The sequence below is a fragment of the Rissa tridactyla genome, chromosome 7, assembly GCF_028500815.1.
Source record: "Rissa tridactyla isolate bRisTri1 chromosome 7, bRisTri1.patW.cur.20221130, whole genome shotgun sequence".
Taxonomy (NCBI): Eukaryota; Metazoa; Chordata; class Aves; order Charadriiformes; family Laridae; genus Rissa; species Rissa tridactyla.
This window is the reverse complement of record NC_071472.1, coordinates 53,495,680-53,513,327: the sequence shown is the minus strand read 5'-3', so window position 1 is coordinate 53,513,327 and position 17,648 is coordinate 53,495,680. Positions and strand designations below refer to the sequence as shown.

The 17,648-nt window shown below is 47.5% G+C and overlaps 2 protein-coding genes across 2 annotated transcripts; one reads left to right on the top strand and one right to left on the bottom strand.

The window, feature by feature from the left end:
- Positions 1-3,245: 3,245 nt before the first annotated feature.
- Positions 3,246-10,401, top strand: SERPINF1 (serpin family F member 1). The gene is made up of 8 exons (XM_054208595.1): positions 3,246-3,378; positions 5,914-5,999; positions 6,411-6,612; positions 6,692-6,847; positions 7,643-7,846; positions 8,645-8,787; positions 9,407-9,617; positions 9,998-10,401. The coding sequence occupies exons 2-8, from the start codon at positions 5,922-5,924 to the stop codon at positions 10,255-10,257; spliced, it is 1,254 nt and encodes a 417-aa protein (XP_054064570.1). The 5' UTR covers positions 3,246-3,378; positions 5,914-5,921; the 3' UTR covers positions 10,258-10,401.
- A 511-nt stretch (positions 10,402-10,912) lies between these two features.
- On the bottom strand, positions 10,913-17,634 carry SMYD4 (SET and MYND domain containing 4). The gene is made up of 10 exons (XM_054208593.1): positions 17,471-17,634; positions 17,237-17,384; positions 17,020-17,109; positions 14,751-15,903; positions 14,269-14,451; positions 13,800-13,966; positions 12,981-13,113; positions 12,422-12,538; positions 11,940-12,063; positions 10,913-11,224 (listed from the first exon to the last, which is right to left on the bottom strand). The coding sequence occupies exons 1-10, from the start codon at positions 17,599-17,601 to the stop codon at positions 11,074-11,076; spliced, it is 2,397 nt and encodes a 798-aa protein (XP_054064568.1). The 5' UTR covers positions 17,602-17,634; the 3' UTR covers positions 10,913-11,073.
- Positions 17,635-17,648: the final 14 nt, after the last annotated feature.

Here is a 17,648-nt window from a genome sequence, read left to right as displayed (position 1 = left end):
GGGGACAGGAGCGTATTCTGCCTGTGAGCAGCAATGCAGCGATAGGCAGGGATGTGACAGTCCTTAACCTCCTCTTGGGCAAAACCTGACCACTGCTGGCATCTAGTAGGAGATTTGAAGGTGCTGATCTGGCTTCTGCTCTCTACGATTTGTTCCTCTATTGGGATACTCCTGGCTCCACAGCACAATGCTATGGATGGTTGGGACAGCTTTCAGGGGAAGCAGGGGCAGATTTTGACGCCTGTAGCTGAACGTCACTGGTTTTCCCCTGTTTTGGCAAAAGCCAATGTCCCGTTACAGCATCACTTTTGTCTGAGATGAGCACAGCTCCCTGGATTCTGATATAGCAGCACACGTCTGAAATAAGCTACCGTGAAAGATTCTTGGGAACCCCTCCACCCAACCAAGCCATCCTACCGCTTAAAAAATATTAGTCTAACTCACCGTAGCCTGCCGTGCCGCAGCTATTTCTGTACAAAACAACTGCTGTCCATAGTAGATTCTGCTTCCAATCTCCCTCAGCTTCTGGTTAAAAAGCATGGTGCTCTATTTTTTGTGGAATAGCAGTTACAGAGCACAAGGCCCATCCTTCTGGCAGCGTCTTCCCCACTCAGGAAGTCTGCCTTCCCTCAAAGGAAGGAGCATAATGCTTCTGGGAGCCTCCGTCCCTGAATAGTCTGCACCATCTGCTGGAATAAGAGAAGGACTGACTCACTAACCACGAATTTCGGGGAGGCAGGAGACTTTGGGGAATAAAAAGTCCTGGCTCAAACCTGCAATTACACATTTCTTGCAGTCTAAAAGGGGAAGAACGGCTAAAGATAATGTCTACCCCTCTAACCAATGCAATGACACGTACCCTTCAAAAAGAGGGTGTAATTACGGGGCCGTGTAATTTTAACAAGTAAACCCACAAGAATTCAGTCCTACTATGAGGGCACAGCTCTAGCCCACAGGGAACATTTTAGCTTATTTATTTATACAGATTCATTCCTAACATTCAGAAATACCATCCTGTGCCTTAGGTAAGTCTTGCTTTGGCTACCGCAATCTCGGCGCCAGCCTCCCTGAATTCCACCCTGTTGCACTGCAACCTGTGCAAAATTGGAAGAGCAGCTCTTCCTTTCCATGCCTCTGCCCTCCAGCTCCCCATCTTCTATAAAGTTTTTCCCCCTTATTCTCAGTTTCCTGAACGGCTTGGTTCTTATTTCCTATTTTCTGTCTTTCTGCCATCCCTCCTCCTCCAAGCTATTCTTGTCAAACTATTAATTTCATCTTACTTGACAGTACAGCAGCCCTCCATGACTGTGCTTTGCTCAACAAATTATCAGTTACACCAACCTTAAGACTCTTTTTCACTCCACCGACTCTCCAGAAGAGCCAGTTTGTAAAATGCAAAGTAGTATTAATGTCTCTGCTCAGGAATTTCCACTTTGCATTGCTAAGCTTTCATTTTGACTGAGCTCTACTCTGAAAGGACACGACTACCATGGGGCGTCTGCTCTACAGCTCACCTGCACAACTGGCTGAGAATATCAAATGTCTCGAGATCTTTAATGTGTTTTTTTCCTTACTAGAGCAAATTCGTTCTCAGTTCTTCCATAGCAGAGGTGAACACTGTTCAGACAGCGTATTGCCTGCTATCTTCCCCCCAAACCACAACAACAGTAAAATGTTTGTGTTGATTTAACAAAACTCATTTAAGCCCTTGCGTGGAGTTAAGCGCGTATAATGCACCATTCCAGGGATTCCCTTCACCTACAGGAACAAAGCTCGCTTTGGTCTATAATAACATTCTATACAGCTGCCACGCTGATTTAAATGGTTTAAAACCAAACCTGTATTTAAACAGATGTAGTTGAAGATACAGACGAGATGTAAAAACTCCTCTAGTGGTCCTTCCATAAAGGGCATTTTAATACCACAAAGGAGGTATAAAAAGAGAGACGAAAACCACCAGAAGCCATCTCCGCAGCCAACACGCCCATGCTCGGGCCGACGATGGAAGACTAACAAGTACAAACCTCTCTCTGCAGACGCTTTCTCACAGAGCAGGCGGGGAAGCAGCTGAAAGCAGAGCTGTTGCTCCTCTTGTGAGAAAGGGTCACCTTTGAAGCACAGACTAGTCACAGGGCAGACCACCCGATTTGCTTTTCCAGCTCGAAAACCAGCAGATACTGCTCCTCTAAAGCCATCCTTTCCTCTTTGCCGAGGAAAAGTGCCCGCAAGCGTGAGTTACTCCCCGTTACCTGTTAGCACGGAGGCTGGCAGCCCAAAAAGGAGATGTCCCAGTGCAAGCCTACACCAGGGGCACTGACATTACTACAGTTTACTTTCAGCATCTCCACGTAGACAAACAGCTGCCCTGGATCAGGCTACGTGTCCAGTCAGACCAGTATCCTGGCTCTCCCAGCAGCCAGTAACAAATGACTGGGCGGTGGGGGGATGCGAAATAAAGCCAAGAAGGACTAGGGACAAGGAAAACCAACTGTTCTCTTGTTGCATCGCCCAGCTGCCGAGTCTGACGTTACATCCGACCATTGTTAGCCTTCAGTGGACCTGTCTTCCACTAATTTGGTTTGGGTTGGTTCCCCTCCCCAATCTATTTATTTTTCATCTTCTGCAATATCTAGTTACAATGAGTTTTACAATTTAATCCTTATGAAAAATAGACTCTCTTGATTGAAACGGGTGCTCCCCATGCAAAAAAATAATGAAACCCCTCTGCCCCTTTCCCTTCTCCAGATCATTTATCATTCAGTAAGCTCCTACAACATTCTGTTAATTCTTTTTTTTCTTTTTACCAAGAATCCCTGGCTTTTTAGCCTCTTTCTTTTCAGCCAAAAAACTTTAAGCCAATTATGTTAATAACTTCTTGTTAACTAGTAACTATCACTGCACAGAACCACTTCTGAACATCTTCCCCTTAACGGCTTTAAGCAGCAACGGAATCCTGCTACCACTTTACAAGTCTCTCTGTTAAATCTTGGACATAAATCCATAAATCTATTAAACGCTGCTGCATTAACCATACCTCTGAGACAGAAGAAATTCCCTATACGGCAAAACTGTGGGGATAAAAGCCTTGCTCAAACAGGGCAGGGAGCATTTGCCCCTCCGAGCGGTGCTTTACCCACCCAACCGCCCCGATCGCTGGGAGTAAATTTATTATTAAAAAATTAGCGCAGTTCAGCAGGAGGGTGGCAGCAGCGGAAAATGGGAGCAGAGCACTTTAAGAGAGCCCTGGGAAGCTGTAACTTGAAGCCAGCCGAAGGCTGGGCTGGGGGAAGCAGCAAAAAGCAGATGTGGCCGCAGCAAACCCACACTGTCCCCGACCCGCAGCCGCTGGGAGCCTGCGAGGGCCGAGAGGAGCCCGAGGTAAGGGACAGCTCGGCCGCGGTCACCGCCAGCGGCCAGGGCAGCGGAGGGCAGGGGCTGAGGCTGGGGAGCTCTCGGAGCACCTGGGAAACGGGAAGAAAGGTTCTTCGGCAGGTGGTAAAGGGTGGGATTCCCACCAAATGAGGGGGTCTCACCAAGGGTTGGGAGCCACCAGCATCCCAGGGCACCTCTTTGCCTGCCTCTTTGAACCGTGCGTGGGAACCGGGGTGGTTTTCTGCTCTTCTACCATCTGTGTTGCAGCCGGGAACACGCTTTTTCTTTGCGACGGTAACAATTTTGGCGATAGTCAAATGCTGTGGAGCTAGCGGTTGCAAGGTGCTTCAGAAGGAGTTAGTGCTGTGGGGCAGAGCAATCACAGTGAACAGCCTGAACCCGTGGGTGACGTTTCGTAGCACCCCTAAAATCAGGAGCGTTTATAAATGACCTGAGACTTGTACCGCTATAGAAGGAAAGCAAAATATTTCCTTTGCACCTGCAGGCCTTCACAAATAGACAACTCCCAGGCACAAAGTTCCTTCTCAGCTCATTTCTTAAAGTTTTCTTCCTGTACCTTCCCGACTGTAACATCACACGCTGCATGCTGTCGCGCCTTCTCTTCTCTTTAAAGGCAGCCACAGATTTTAATATCGTGCCCGAAACCATCCCACCTCTGCTCCAACCAAATTCTTTTCTCTGCATTTTTGGCTGCATGCTAAGAGACATGCAAATAGAATCCAGATGTTCAGGCCAATTCAAACGCAAAAGGCTTTGTCTTTCTAAAATGGAAACTGCTTTTTGGCAAAGTTTGAGAAATATGAAGCTGGTGACAGTACTGGCAAAAACAATACAAATCTGCAAAACCAATCTCCGCTCCCATGCTCCCAGGAGCTCTGTGTAGTTGGAAGCAGAGGTTGTGTTGAGATTATTTAATTTTTTTTTTCTTTTCAGAGAAAAGGTTATGCTCCATGGAAAACCTCCATCTCTAAACTAGACTGGGGCAAATCTCTTCCGCTCAGCGTGCAAGGGTACTGCTTGGTGCAGGCATCCTCACAAAGCCCTCCCTAAGACCCGTTTAACTTAGACTCGCGCGGGGCTTCTGTCATCTCTCTTTCAGCGTGGTGCCTATTCATTGTAAAACTCTGCAATGATAAGAGCAATCCCAACATCTGATCCACTATCATACCACCAAACGCACTGGTTTGTTCCAGTACGGTAAAACCTCTCGATACGCATCTTCTGCACCAGAATACCTCGCCTGCTCGGCAGCTAGGATAGCAGCTGGTCACAAGATGCAAGTGCACAGGGAAAAGAGGGTACCACTTCTGCATCACGCTGACTAAACATAGATGAAAACCTAAAACCTCTACTGCGACACCTTTTTCTCCAAGGCAGAACTACCTGCAGAAGAAAAGGGGTTTGGCAGGAAAGGGAAACAGTGAACTGCCTTTCACTGAAGTAAAACCTCTGCCTGAACAGACTGGGTCCCGAACTGGGGCTCTTGTAGCCACGTGGCTTTAAGTTGTATTTCTACCAGCAGGCATGTTTTCTTTACAGCCAAAGTTAATCCGAAACACATGTTCTTTCTCCTCCTTCACTGGCTGCCTGGATCACAGGGGTTAGTTAAATACAACCCTCTTCCTTTAATTTCTGGGAATCTATATAAACATTGCTTCAGACCAGCCTCAGTGGCGTCTGTTCTCGGGGGCATGACACTTGTGCAGTAGCTCTGGTTTACCCACAGTGAAACCCTGAGTTACGCGCTGCCCTTTGGACCAGACAGATCTGTCTGCAAGGGCCACACATGCCAATACTGGAGTGATTCAAAGTGGATTCCACAGAAGGAGCAGCTTTGGGGAGTCTGGTACTTTTCTCCCACCTCCATTAAAAATGTTGAATAAGCCAAGCTCTGTCTTTCACTCCTTCTCTAGATCTGGCCCAGCGTTAGGTATTTACTCCCAGCCCTCTTCCTTCCTGTCTTTCAAGAAAGCTCTTCTACTTTACCAAATTGCAAATAAGAAGCAAATGATGTGTATAGGCTGTACAGCCTTCCAGGTAAATGCAGGCACAAGAAACATGACCGCATGAGGCAGGTAACTTGTACAGCAGAGCAGTAACCAGGCAGTTTTGTCTTCTGCCCTATTCAACAATACAGATTTGTGACCTTTTCTAAATGCTGAAGTATTGCATTTTTAAAGTCTAAGACTCAGAATATATGATTCAGTGCTTTTCTGGACCTTGGCCCTCAGGAATTGCCAGCATCGGTGTGGTTTGGGCCACACACATCTGCTTTTGTGCTCAGGCACACCCAGGCATGTGTGCTTGCCCAATTTTAAAGTCATTGGGGCCAGGCTGGCTCGATACTTCAAACTGGAGAAGAAGGAGAAGAAAACCCAGCTAAGATCAGGTGTGTGTTTCACAATTGGGAAGGACAAGCAGCAGCACGTGTCACTGCAGTCCCTGGCACAGCGAACAGTAGCGGCAGACGTGTATTTGCTCGGTTGCTCAAACTACCTGTATCATGTTCTTACTCGGTAGGTTCAGGCATGCAGATCCCGGTGGTTCTACTTTTCCTGGGTCTCTTAACTGTCCCAAGCAGATCCCAGAACTCGGCTACTGAGCAGGTGAGTAGGAGACAACGTGCAGAGCGTGAGGGAGAGATACTTGGAGTAGGGAATTTAATTTTAGAGAATCCTATGCAAGGATTAGGCACTGCCCTCCTAAGTTACTAGGATTTTATTTAGCAACATAATGAGACTAACTCCTGCTTTACCTAGATAAAACCACAGTCGTTACATCAGGGGATGAACATGGGGCAGAAATAGTGGATTCCAATCCGAGTGCTGCCACTTTAAAGTAAAGTAACTGCTCCTGTCCTCTCTAGTGGTAAGTAAGTAGTAAATCTAGTAAGATGAAGCCAGTATTTCTGTAGATCATAGGAGAGTATCTGTAGATTGCTTGCCTTCAAAATATCTACCTTGGATCTATCCTATGTAAACTGCAAGTCTAACCAAAGCACTCCTTGTACCTGCTAGAACTCTGCCACCGCTGATGGAGCTAATGCTGGCGAGGTCGAAGAGGAAGATCCTTTCTATAAGAGCCCTGTAAACAAGCTGGCAGCTGCAGTCTCCAACTTTGGCTATGACCTGTACCGTCAGCAATCCAGCCGGACAGCCACTGCCAACGTGCTACTGTCTCCGTTCAGCCTGGCTACTGCACTTTCTGGTCTCTCGCTTGGTGAGTTCTTGCCCCTTTTCCTCACACGCTCTTTGGCCTGACAGGCCTTCCCTCACACTGTTGGCCTTCTTGTTGGCAGGGGCTGGAGAACGAACAGAAGATGTGATTTCTCGCGCTCTCTTCTACGATCTGCTTAACAAAGCTGAGGTCCACAACACTTACAAGGACCTCCTGACCAGCGTGATTGGACCAGAGAAAAGCATGAAAAGTGCCTCCCGCATCATCTTGGAGAAAAGTAAAAGTCCTTTTTCCCCTCTATCAAATTTTAACTAACTAACTAGCAGCAGGTAGAACACGCTGAATAACACCACACTAACAGCTTTGGCTCTGACATACTGTTGAGACAGGACGCAGACAGTTCATGGAATGCTGTCGCTGCTCCAGAAAAAGCCTGGAGAGTTTGTGTGCACACAGATAGAAGACTAGATTTATGCACACAGAGACACCGGTGACAGAGCAGCTCACACGCTGAAGACCTTGAAGAAACTTGCCGAAAATTTTGCCTTCACTCTAGATTTTCTGGCAGGTGTTGCTAACTTCCAGGAACCACAAATCACGTTTTCTATTTGTGATAGCATTCAGCCACAGTCCTTTGTTTAATTCCTTGCAGAACTATTTGAAATGTCTGCTTTCGGCATGCAATAAACATCTGCTGAAAAAGTTAAGAGCTATCTTTTGGAACCTGCCGGTTCCAAGAATCCAATAGGTTGAGTAAGCCGTACTCATAAAGCAAGCTGGAGAAAGAAGAGAGACTGGTGTAGGAATAGCTGTACCCAAGCCTTCTTTTCTTATCTCCTTCCTTTACTTTTCAGAAGAGAGTTATCCCATACTCCCAGCATGGGTGGCTATAGGATTTGGATCAGTTTCCTCCATGTGCCTTCAGTCATTCTTCTTCAAAGCAGGTTTCTGTATACACACAGCCACAGATGTTTTATGAGAGAAGTGCTTCTGGGCTTTGGATTGCAATCTGCTGCCTCGAGATTGTTTTGATAAGGGAGCTCGCTGCAATATTGATCTTTTTGTTTCCCAGGACTGAGGGTGAAAGCTGGTTTTCACAGCCAACTAGAGAAGTCCTACAAGATGCGTTTGAGGGCACTAAGCGGCAATACCCAGTTAGACCTCCAAGAAATCAACAACTGGGTACGACAGCAGACAAAGGGAAGGATTATGCGGTTTATGAAGGACTTGCCCTCAGATGTCAGTATTCTCCTTGCTGGGGCTGCTTACTTCAAGGGTAAGAATGTTGTGTACTTGGTGACAGAGAGGGTCTATTAAGCATTTATTAGAAGAGGTGTGAGGGAATGTTCTCACTTCCAATGGAGCAAACAGACTGCCAAAGAGACACAGTGTAAGAAGAAAGTGTTTGAGGATGCTTAGTAAGGAAGAAAAAAGGCACACTACCTGAACAGAAATAGTCCTCGAGGGAGAAATTATTACTCTTGAGAAGCTGAATTGACCTGTTTGCAGTAAGAGACCAGAGAAGAAGGTTTAAGCTCACAAAACTCCACGGCAAGAGGCAGAGTATTACCATTTAGGGAAAGCACAGCTTAAAGAGCGTACTGAGCCTTTTTACCACTGTAGAGGGAATGGAGGGAGATAGTAGAGAGCTGTTCTAGAATGTGCCATCAGCCAGTGTCCTGGAGAATTATTGCTTAGAAACAAGGAGCGAAATAAAGGGTGGGGAGAGAAGCATTTTATATGCATTGACACAATTGCTACCCTTTAAAATAGTTTTGCAATTACATAAGGAAACATCAACTTCCCAATAGCTACTCCACCCATACGCTGGCTTGATTTTTTTATTTCCCATTTAGCCAATTCTCAGATGCAAAGGAGGGGCCAAAGAGTGGCAGAAAATCAGTAGCTCTGATCAGGCTATTTCCATCTCTATCATCATTCAGTTATGCCTCAACTCTGAAAGCACAAATACTGTATATATACACAAAGCGCAAGACTACTCAGCCACAGACGCAAGCCCGGTTTCATACGCTATTATTCCAGAAAATCCTCCATTTTATCTTTTAAAAAATAGGGGTGTGGAAAACCAAGTTTGACACCAAGAAGACTGCCCTGAAGGACTTCTATCTGGATGAGGACAGAACTGTGAAGGTGTCCATGATGTCAGACCCCAAAGCCATACTGCGATACGGTTTTGACTCAGAACTCAACTGCAAGGTCAGAGAGCACATATTGCACAAGATCTCCTAAACCTACTGAGGAACAGGCTCAGCTACACTTACCTGTTAACCCATTCCAGAAGACAGCCTTGCTCCTCCCATCAGGCTACTTTTGCAATCCCTATTTTGAAAGGCAGTGTGGCGATTCTTAGAATATCCTTCTTCTACCTTGGCTATGTGACAAGCGGTCCAGAATTTAAATAACGCACAGGCCCTGCTAGCCGATATTGCTTGACCTAAAGTTGGGAAAAGAAGGGAGGGCGCACTCCTCAAAATTTTGCCATCTCTACCTCTTTCAACAAACCTTTCACTGTAGCATGAGCCCAAAGGTGTTCCAGCTGAGAATCCCCCAAAGCAATACTGCTTTACAGGATTCAACAGGTGAGAGAAAGCACTTGCCATGTAATAGCAGAAAGAGCGCGGCATGGGTTGATGAAAGCCTGGGCACCAGAGGGGTCAGGAACCATCATGTTTGAGAAAAGCAAATAGGGAAGAAGACCAAATGTTAACTGGAAAGGCTGACCAGGCAGTCGAGATTCAGGCCTGTGCCTGGTACGGGATGGGTAAAACTGTTTATTATTGATGTGACCCTTTCTTATTTGTAACTGGCCTTCCAGATTGCCCAGCTGCCGTTGACCGAGGGCATCAGTGCCATGTTCTTCCTGCCTACGAAGGTGATCCAGAACATGACTCTGATTGAGGAAAGCCTTACTTCTGAGTTTGTCCACGACGTAGACAAGGAGCTGAAGACAGTCCACGCTGTGCTAAGCTTGCCCAAACTAAAGCTGAACTACGAAGAGGCACTTGGCAGCACACTAAAGGAGACGAGTATGTATCTCACACACCCTCTGCAGACTGCCAGGGCTCAAAGCAGTGGGCAAGTTGCTTCCTGCTCTCAGAAGAATTTGAAGCTGGTCGGTTATTAGTTAGGTCCTGCTGTCAGTCTGTAGAGATGTCACCAGCAATTAAATCACCTTGGTCCAGGACTCCTCAACTTTTTATCACATCTCTCCACCAAGCTCATACAACACTTCTGAGATTGAGAGAGAGAAGCTCAGTACAAACAGACGTAAGCTTCTTCTCCCTGTTACCCCCGATAAACTCTACCAGAGCAGCTACGTGCCCTCCTGGACCACAGCATTAGCAGTACTGCTCCCCGACCTGCAGTCTATGCTTTCAGCTAATGGAATTTTCTTTCTTTCCTCCAGGGCTCCAATCCCTTTTCACATCACCTGATTTCACCAAGATGTCTGCCAAACCTATTAAGCTATCGCATGTGCAACACAAGGCAGTTCTGGAGCTTAGTGAAGATGGGGAAAGGTCCACCCCAAATCCTGGGGTGAACGCTGCTCGTCTGACCTTCCCCATAGAATATCACGTGGACAGACCTTTCCTTCTTGTACTGCGAGATGATACCACTGGAACCCTCCTCTTCATTGGCAAGATCCTGGATCCCAGGAGCGTTTAGATCCCTTCACAATAATCGGCAATGGTAGGGCCCAAATGGAAAGGGTGGTATTGGGAGGGATACTGGCTCCCTGCTCTGCTGCACAAAGACACAACTTGCAAATCTTATGCCTTCATGCTGCAATAAAAGAGCTTTTGCTATTAATCTCAGCAAGCCCCAGTATTCTCCCTTGAAAGACTGTCTGCCTACGTCGTACACCTTCACGCTCCCGTTTTCCCCAGATGAGCCCCAATGCAGTTCTGTATCCTACACGCAAGCATCATCTCACATATACTGCATTTTTTCCTATCCTGTCTTCCAGTCTGACACCACTTATTTAAACTGAATTCCTCATCACTGACAGGCCTGTGTTGGTAGCCCTCCAAGTCCTGTAGTGCACCCTCTTAAAGCTTGTAAGTTTGCACTTCCCAGCCTGCTGCCTCACCCGTTCCAACCATTTAGGTTTCAAGCTGGCAAGAAGAAAAGTGCTTCATAGCATTAGAAATAAAAGGCAGCATGGTCTGGATGTCCGTGACCAACAGGCTACCACACACAGGAGGGTCACATCTCTAGAAACACACCCATACACGAGCAGCTCAAACATTTGCGTCGAACACACATGCAGAAATTATACAACAGCATCTATTCCCACCGTACCACACACAGACCCCTCATGTTAGAATTGGTCATTTTATTTACATCAGTCTCACTAAAAAGCATTTCGGATTTCATTCAAGTTGTTACACATGATCTTCCAGCTTGTACTACATGACTACCTTACCACATGAAACTTAGCTTTGATGAATGATCACATTGCAGCTTCCTTTGACTGGGAAATTAAGTCCTCTGAAGGATGCTTCTGGGAAGCTCTAACAGACAGGTCTTCATCTCTTGTAGTTCCTGGATCTGAGTACTCTGAGGACCACAGTGCACTGACAAAATCTTCTCTGCTCTTTGAATTGTGCTCAGAGCTTCAGAAACTGCAAATCTGAAATTGGAAAAGAATAAGAACAGAGTATACAACATACTTAATTCAGCTCCCTTGACTTCCAGAACCTTCAACCCCTCCCCAACAAAACCCTAACCCTGTTCATGGGTACAGATCCTACCCTCCACTGCCTTTCAGTGCCAGGCAAACAGCGTGCGCTTCAGCTGCAAAGGGATGATGGGGGGGGAAAAGGTAAGGAGATGGACAAAAACTTAAAACATTCTTTGAACATAGGTACCCACCACTTCCATCACTGCAGCTCCTGCTAAAACTCATTCAGTTAAGGGGGGGTGTTGTTAGATTTGCAGAAGCAGTCAGGGGATTTGCTTGCCAAGAGGGCCAAAATAGAGCAAGAGGATTTTATTTCCTCCTTTGAAAAAATGTCAGTAACATTATACAACTGACGTATAAACACCAAGGGTGACTAGTTGTCAAAATAAAACAATGGGACAGGGAATAAACGGAGCTAGGGAGAAGAAAAGAACAGACAGGCACAAAGCAGAGTAATGAGTCCAAAGAGAGTCATGAGGTAAAAGTGAACCCCAGTGGGGTTAATGAACTTGCACTTGAGTAAGGGCCAACTTTTGTAGCTGTGCCAGACTGCCCAGGGTCCTGCGAGACACCCTGCAAGGTGCCAAAGACCACCTGCCATGGTATCACGTCAGCCACACAGAAGTGGTGGCAGGGAAGGGACAGAGAATGAAAGCAAATTTACCCATTGAAGAGAATTTGTGCCAGCTTGAAAAGTTCATGACCTATTTCTACACTTGATGGCCCGTGATGCACTTCCACAATCTCAATACTTCTCTTCAGGTGTCTGGCTGCTTCCTGCCACTTCCCTGATGGAAAAAACCAAAACAAACCAAAAAATGAGTCACGAAGAAATACTTTCTAGAGCTACTGCCACCCAAAGAATTTGACAGCACTATGCAAAACAAGATGAACTATATCCACAGCATTCTTGGGAGGCTGCTGACCTCAGAACGAGGACAGAGAATCTACAAGAACATGAGATCACATTACTGTTCCCTGGCTGCTGGGAACGCAGTTTTGGCTAAAGCAGTCTTTCTGAACGCCCTGCTGTCAAAACTAAACAAATACAGTCAGAGAAAAGTGAAAGGCCTAGTCAGGGAAAAGGCTAGTCATGTTAAATTCAAAGTTCACAAAACTAAAGATAACGAGAAGACAATGCCATACCAAGAGTAGCATAGACCTGTGCCAGGTGATCCTCCATCTCTCCCATCAGCAAATGCTTTGGAGACAAGAAGTTTCCAGCATCCGTCTGACACTTCAGGAGCATTTTGATAGCCTGATCTATAGCAAAACAGGGTATAAAATTCATCCTGCTGGCCAGTCTCCAGCTTTCCATGATCCATGAAATAAAATCAGTCCAATCTCATCTTTGCATCTTACACAGCTCGATTTGGATTCAGTTAGGATTCAACATCGACTTCATCTGCAACCCTGCTTATTCTAACGCAGTGTTGGCCAGACTCACTCCAGGAAAGCAAGGCCTAGGAACGCGTAACTCCAATGTTACCCTGAGTTCTTTTAGTTAGTATGGAACAACGTGTGACTTAGATTAACACGCGGATCAGGGGTATAAAAAAACCTAAAGCTCAAGTCCCCAGAGACACCAGGCTGCATGCCAGGAAACCCCAACTGCATAAGCAACAGTGCCATCTCATGGCTAGAACTACGACTCCCGATGTGCACTCATTACCTGCTGACCTTAAAGCAGAAAGCTGGGCCTTACCTGCCTTCCTGTCTTTCAGCAGTTCTAATGCTTTCTTGATTTGCTGCTGAAGGTCCTGTAAACGGTGTGACAAGCTCTCTCTGCTGACTGAGATTGCACAAGCTTCATTTGAACAACAAAGCACGTCTTCTCCCTGTAGAAATCATCCCTGTGATCATTCCTGCTCACTCAAAGCTTACTTTCCACCTCTGTTACCTCTATATCATGTTACAGATACGCTAAATTGTTTAACGAGTGCAACCGAGAAACTAAGTGGCTTGCTCGTAAATTGCTATTAGCTTATTTGATTTTATGAGAAACTTCCAGGAATATCTATGACTATGTGAGCTATAGATTAGGCCACAGCAGGGTCGCGTAGCACACAACTAATGTTCATACAAGATTCATGCTATGTTGACGTCTCCTCATCTAACCCATGGTACCTGCTGTTTTCATGTACATCCTGTGAACTGCAGAGAGCGTGACTCTCGCTACGTATAGCCCCTGTAAGCACACTTTCTGTTCTAGACTTCAGGCCTCCATTTTCTTTCCTAAATATCCCCCTTCCCCCAGTCTGATATTCTAAGGTTCCCTCAGCAAGTTCAAAGGAATTTTAACTTGATACTAAAGGCAATTTTTTTCCCTATAATAGTGGAAGACTGACATACAAGGACATTACAAGGAAGCTGCTAAGAACAGTGAGATACACTCTTGACTCGACAGGGGGTTTTGCCTTCTGAGCAGAGGTCACGGACTCAGGTCTTTAACTCTTGAATTTCCCAGAGACCAAAACGTTACACATCCCGGTAAGTTATACAACCATAACTACGGAAGAACTACCTGCATCGAACCACGGCAGCTAGGACACAGGAATGAGTTTCTCATGGACACCACGCTCTTGACGTCAGACTTTAACTCATCGAGGCATGCCTGACAGCGGCACTTAAAGAAATACTGACTGAGAAGCTGTTGCCTCTCAGCAACCCTCATTCTACATCGGTGAGGCCCTGCAAAGGGATGGCAAGGGTAGAAATCACTGAACAGGCACAGTTCTTAACATCAGATTAAACATGTCTTTGTTACAATTGAGACTAGATATATCATCCTTTGGAGAGGACTGGAGACTGAAAACGTAAGAGTGGGCTCAGGAGATAAACTCTTGCTTTGATATCTTTGATTAAGGCTTATACAAAAAGAAAGACTCTAGCAACATTATACTGGGAATTATGATATTAATAGCAATCAGTTAGCACGCCAAGTAGAGGTGAAATGATGTCTGTACCTTGAGACAAACAGAGTTAATACTTACCGTAGCAATGGAAAATCTCTTGGCCGCTTGGGATTGGCTGTGATGCCCTGACAGTGGCAGCTGTCCCACTAAATGACACGCTGATATTGGGACAGCACGAATGGTTCAGAAGGCTAAGGACAGGAAAGAAGGCTGTCGCCAGGCGTACAGGCTTCTTATTTACAACAGCACCATCTCTGGACCCTAAAGACAAACAAGCAGGTTGAGAACGAATGCTCAGTAACCCACGCAACTTATGCAACGGGCACTGTGACCATTTGCAGATAGCAGTAGAAAGGTTTCTGGTACATTGCTGTGATAAATAATAGCTAAATACTCTCTACATGTGCACCAAAGAACAGGCCAGCATGGGAGAGGCCATTAAATTTTAAGCAAGTCATTCCTATCTGCAACAGGAGCTTTTTACAACTGATAATTCAATCTCTTCACACAAGCTAGATAAGTAAGGACAAGAGAGAAGTGCTTAAAAGGTTTTAACTTACCCGACTCCTGCATTACAGTGATCGCTTGTGCATTACATTGCAGCTGCAACACATGCCTCAGCATCGCTTCTGCCATAATCTTTAGCCCTGGAGACAACTCACCCGATGTTTTTTCACATATCTCTGGTTTGGAGCACTTCTCAGATGATTCCCGATTCAAAACAGCAGCCTCTAGACCAGCTTCTTGCAGTTGTTTGCATATAGCAACTACACTCAGCACGCAAAGGAACTTATGTTCAGGGCTGTGCTTCTCAGCATGTGGCAGAAGGTTGAAGACAGCTTGGTAAGAACTCTGGTACTGACCATTGTCGTTACAACCAGGGATACCTCTGGTACCAGTTCTTGTATCTGGTGCCTCATTGGGACGTTCGCATCTTGCCTCAGGGTTATGAAGGTCCTTGTCATTATCACGGGACCCTTCCACCAGCCTGCTAACCTCTGCAAAACCCGCCAGCAGAACAGTCCTCAAGGCAACATGGCAGAAGACCCCTAATGTGAGAAGCAGGGCTCCCAAGGAACACTCTGTCCTGTGGTACTGCTCCCATGCCACGTCTGCACAGTTTTGGCTGCAGTATTTTGCATAACTGCACCCATGACAAGGCACTGAGGCTAAGAGCTGCACAAGACAACGGTGGCAATAAAGATCTGCGTTAGTGACTCGAGTATCCCATGCTGTTTCATCACTGTCCTGCAGAAGAACGCTCTCCCCTGGGCAGAGCACGCTTACAAAGGCCTCCTCTTTCAGCAGGTTCTGTCCCGGATGGATGTCCTGGATGGCCACCAAATGACGTCCTCTCTCTATATCAAAATTCAAGCTCAAAGATGAAGATGCACCTGAAATACTGTCATTCTCTTCCCAGATCTCTGACTTTCTTTGAATGTCACCACATGCTTCTCGTGCAGGCTCTGGACAGCTCTCTTTCTCACGTATTTTAGTCTTCAGTTGACTTAACTTTTTTAGCAGTGTCTGGTGTGCAGCACTAGTCATGATCCCATCCATAGCAATTTTATTCTCCACCACGCTGAGGGTGTTTGCTGCATCCTGTAACCTCCCCAAACACAGCAGACATTCAGCCTTCCGCAGCAAGACCTTGGGCAGCAGCCTGTCTGGATAGCCATGACTTTCAGCTCTAGCAATATCTTCCAAGCAAACCTAGAAACAAAGACAAGGCCTTTTAAATGTACTTGAATGAGCCAGCAACATGCCCTTGTGGCCAAGGAGACCAATGGTATCCTGGGATGTGTTAAGAAAAGCGTAACCAGTAGGTTGAGGGAGATCATCCTCCCGCTCTGCTCTGCCCTGGTGAGGCCACATCTGGAGCACTGTGTCCAGTTCTGGGCTCCCCAGTTCAAGAATCCCAAGGAACTACTGGAGAGAGTCCAGCAGAGGGCTATGAAGATGATCAAGGGACTGGAGCATCAATCTTATGAGGAAAGGCTGAGAGACCTGGGTCTATTTAGCCTGGAGGAGACTGAGAGGGGATCTCATCAATGCTTATCAATATCTAAAGGGCAGGTAGCATGAGGACGGGGCTGGACTCTTTTCAGTGGTGCCTGGCAACAGGACAAGGGGCAACGGGCACAAACTGGAACACAGGAAATTCCATCTGAACATGAAGGAAAACTTCTAAGGGTGCCAGAGCACTGGAACAGGCTGCCCAAGAGAGGTGGTGGAGTCTCCTTCTCTGGAGATACTCAAAACCCACCTGGATGCGTTCCTGTCCAACCTGCTCTGGGTGACCCTGCTTTGGCAGGGGAGTTGGTAGATAATCTCTAGAGGTCCTTTCCACCCGACCATTCTGTGATTCTGCAAAAACTAGCTGAAACTCGTGCTCTTTTATTCCATCCAAGATGCAGAATATTTTAATAAAACTATGTCAATCAGGAAATTCCAGGTGCACGGCCAATCTGTTGGCCAAATAAAGCCTTCTGACGCAGAAGAAGGAAAGCAGGAACCCTTCAGAAAATTTACACAGCGATGGATGCTCTGAGCACAGCATCGGAGGCACATCTGATCTACGGTCTCCTGTTCTAACAACCAAATACCTGTTATTGTGGGGTTTGCAGAAGCACCCCGTGTGCGAACATTGCACGATAACACCTCAGACGGTGCTTGGGCTTTTCCTTGCCCCAGTCCCCAGCTCCTGCTACACGGGAGGCCTCAGGCCACCCTCTGGGTGTGCAGACTGGCTCGGGGGGCACCCAAGACTCCCGGAGAGAAGGGGACGGACCGTGTTGCTGTGGGTCCCGCTGCCCCACCACCGCTTACCTCAAAACGTCCGAGGTGGAAGAGGGCAGCAGAGCGGTTGGCGAAGCAGACAGACACCTCAGGGCTGCCGGGGAGCTCGTGGGACGCCGCCTGCAGAGACGGGAGAGCTACGGAGTCCCTCACCGAGATCCTCTCAGGGTCACAGCCCCCGGGATCCCCTCACGCTGGGCCCCACCGGCCCCCTCACCGTGAGGGGCCGCCCCCCATAGCCGCCTACCTGCGAGTAGAGCCTCACGGCGGCACCGTACTGGCGGCGGCCGAACAGCCGGTTTCCCTCCTCCCGGTAGAAGCGAGCGGCCGCCGGTTCCTTACCCGCGGGCGCCCGGCGGCACAACCGCCGCAGAGCCACCACCTCCGCGTCGGGCCTGCGGGACACGGGGCTCAGATCGGCGCCCCGCCCCGCCCCACTCCGCTCCGCCCCGCCCCGCTCCCAACCCCGCCCGCCGCTCACCGGAGGAGGCCGCAGCCCAAGCGCAGCGTGTCGTGGAGCGACGCCGCTGCCAAGCGCTCCCGCAGCGTCGGCTCCAGCGCGGCCCAGCGCCGGGCGACACACAGCCGCCACTCCTCCACTGGCAGCGCCATCACCAGTACCTCACGATGGCAGCGCCCAGCAGCACTTCCGCCGTACG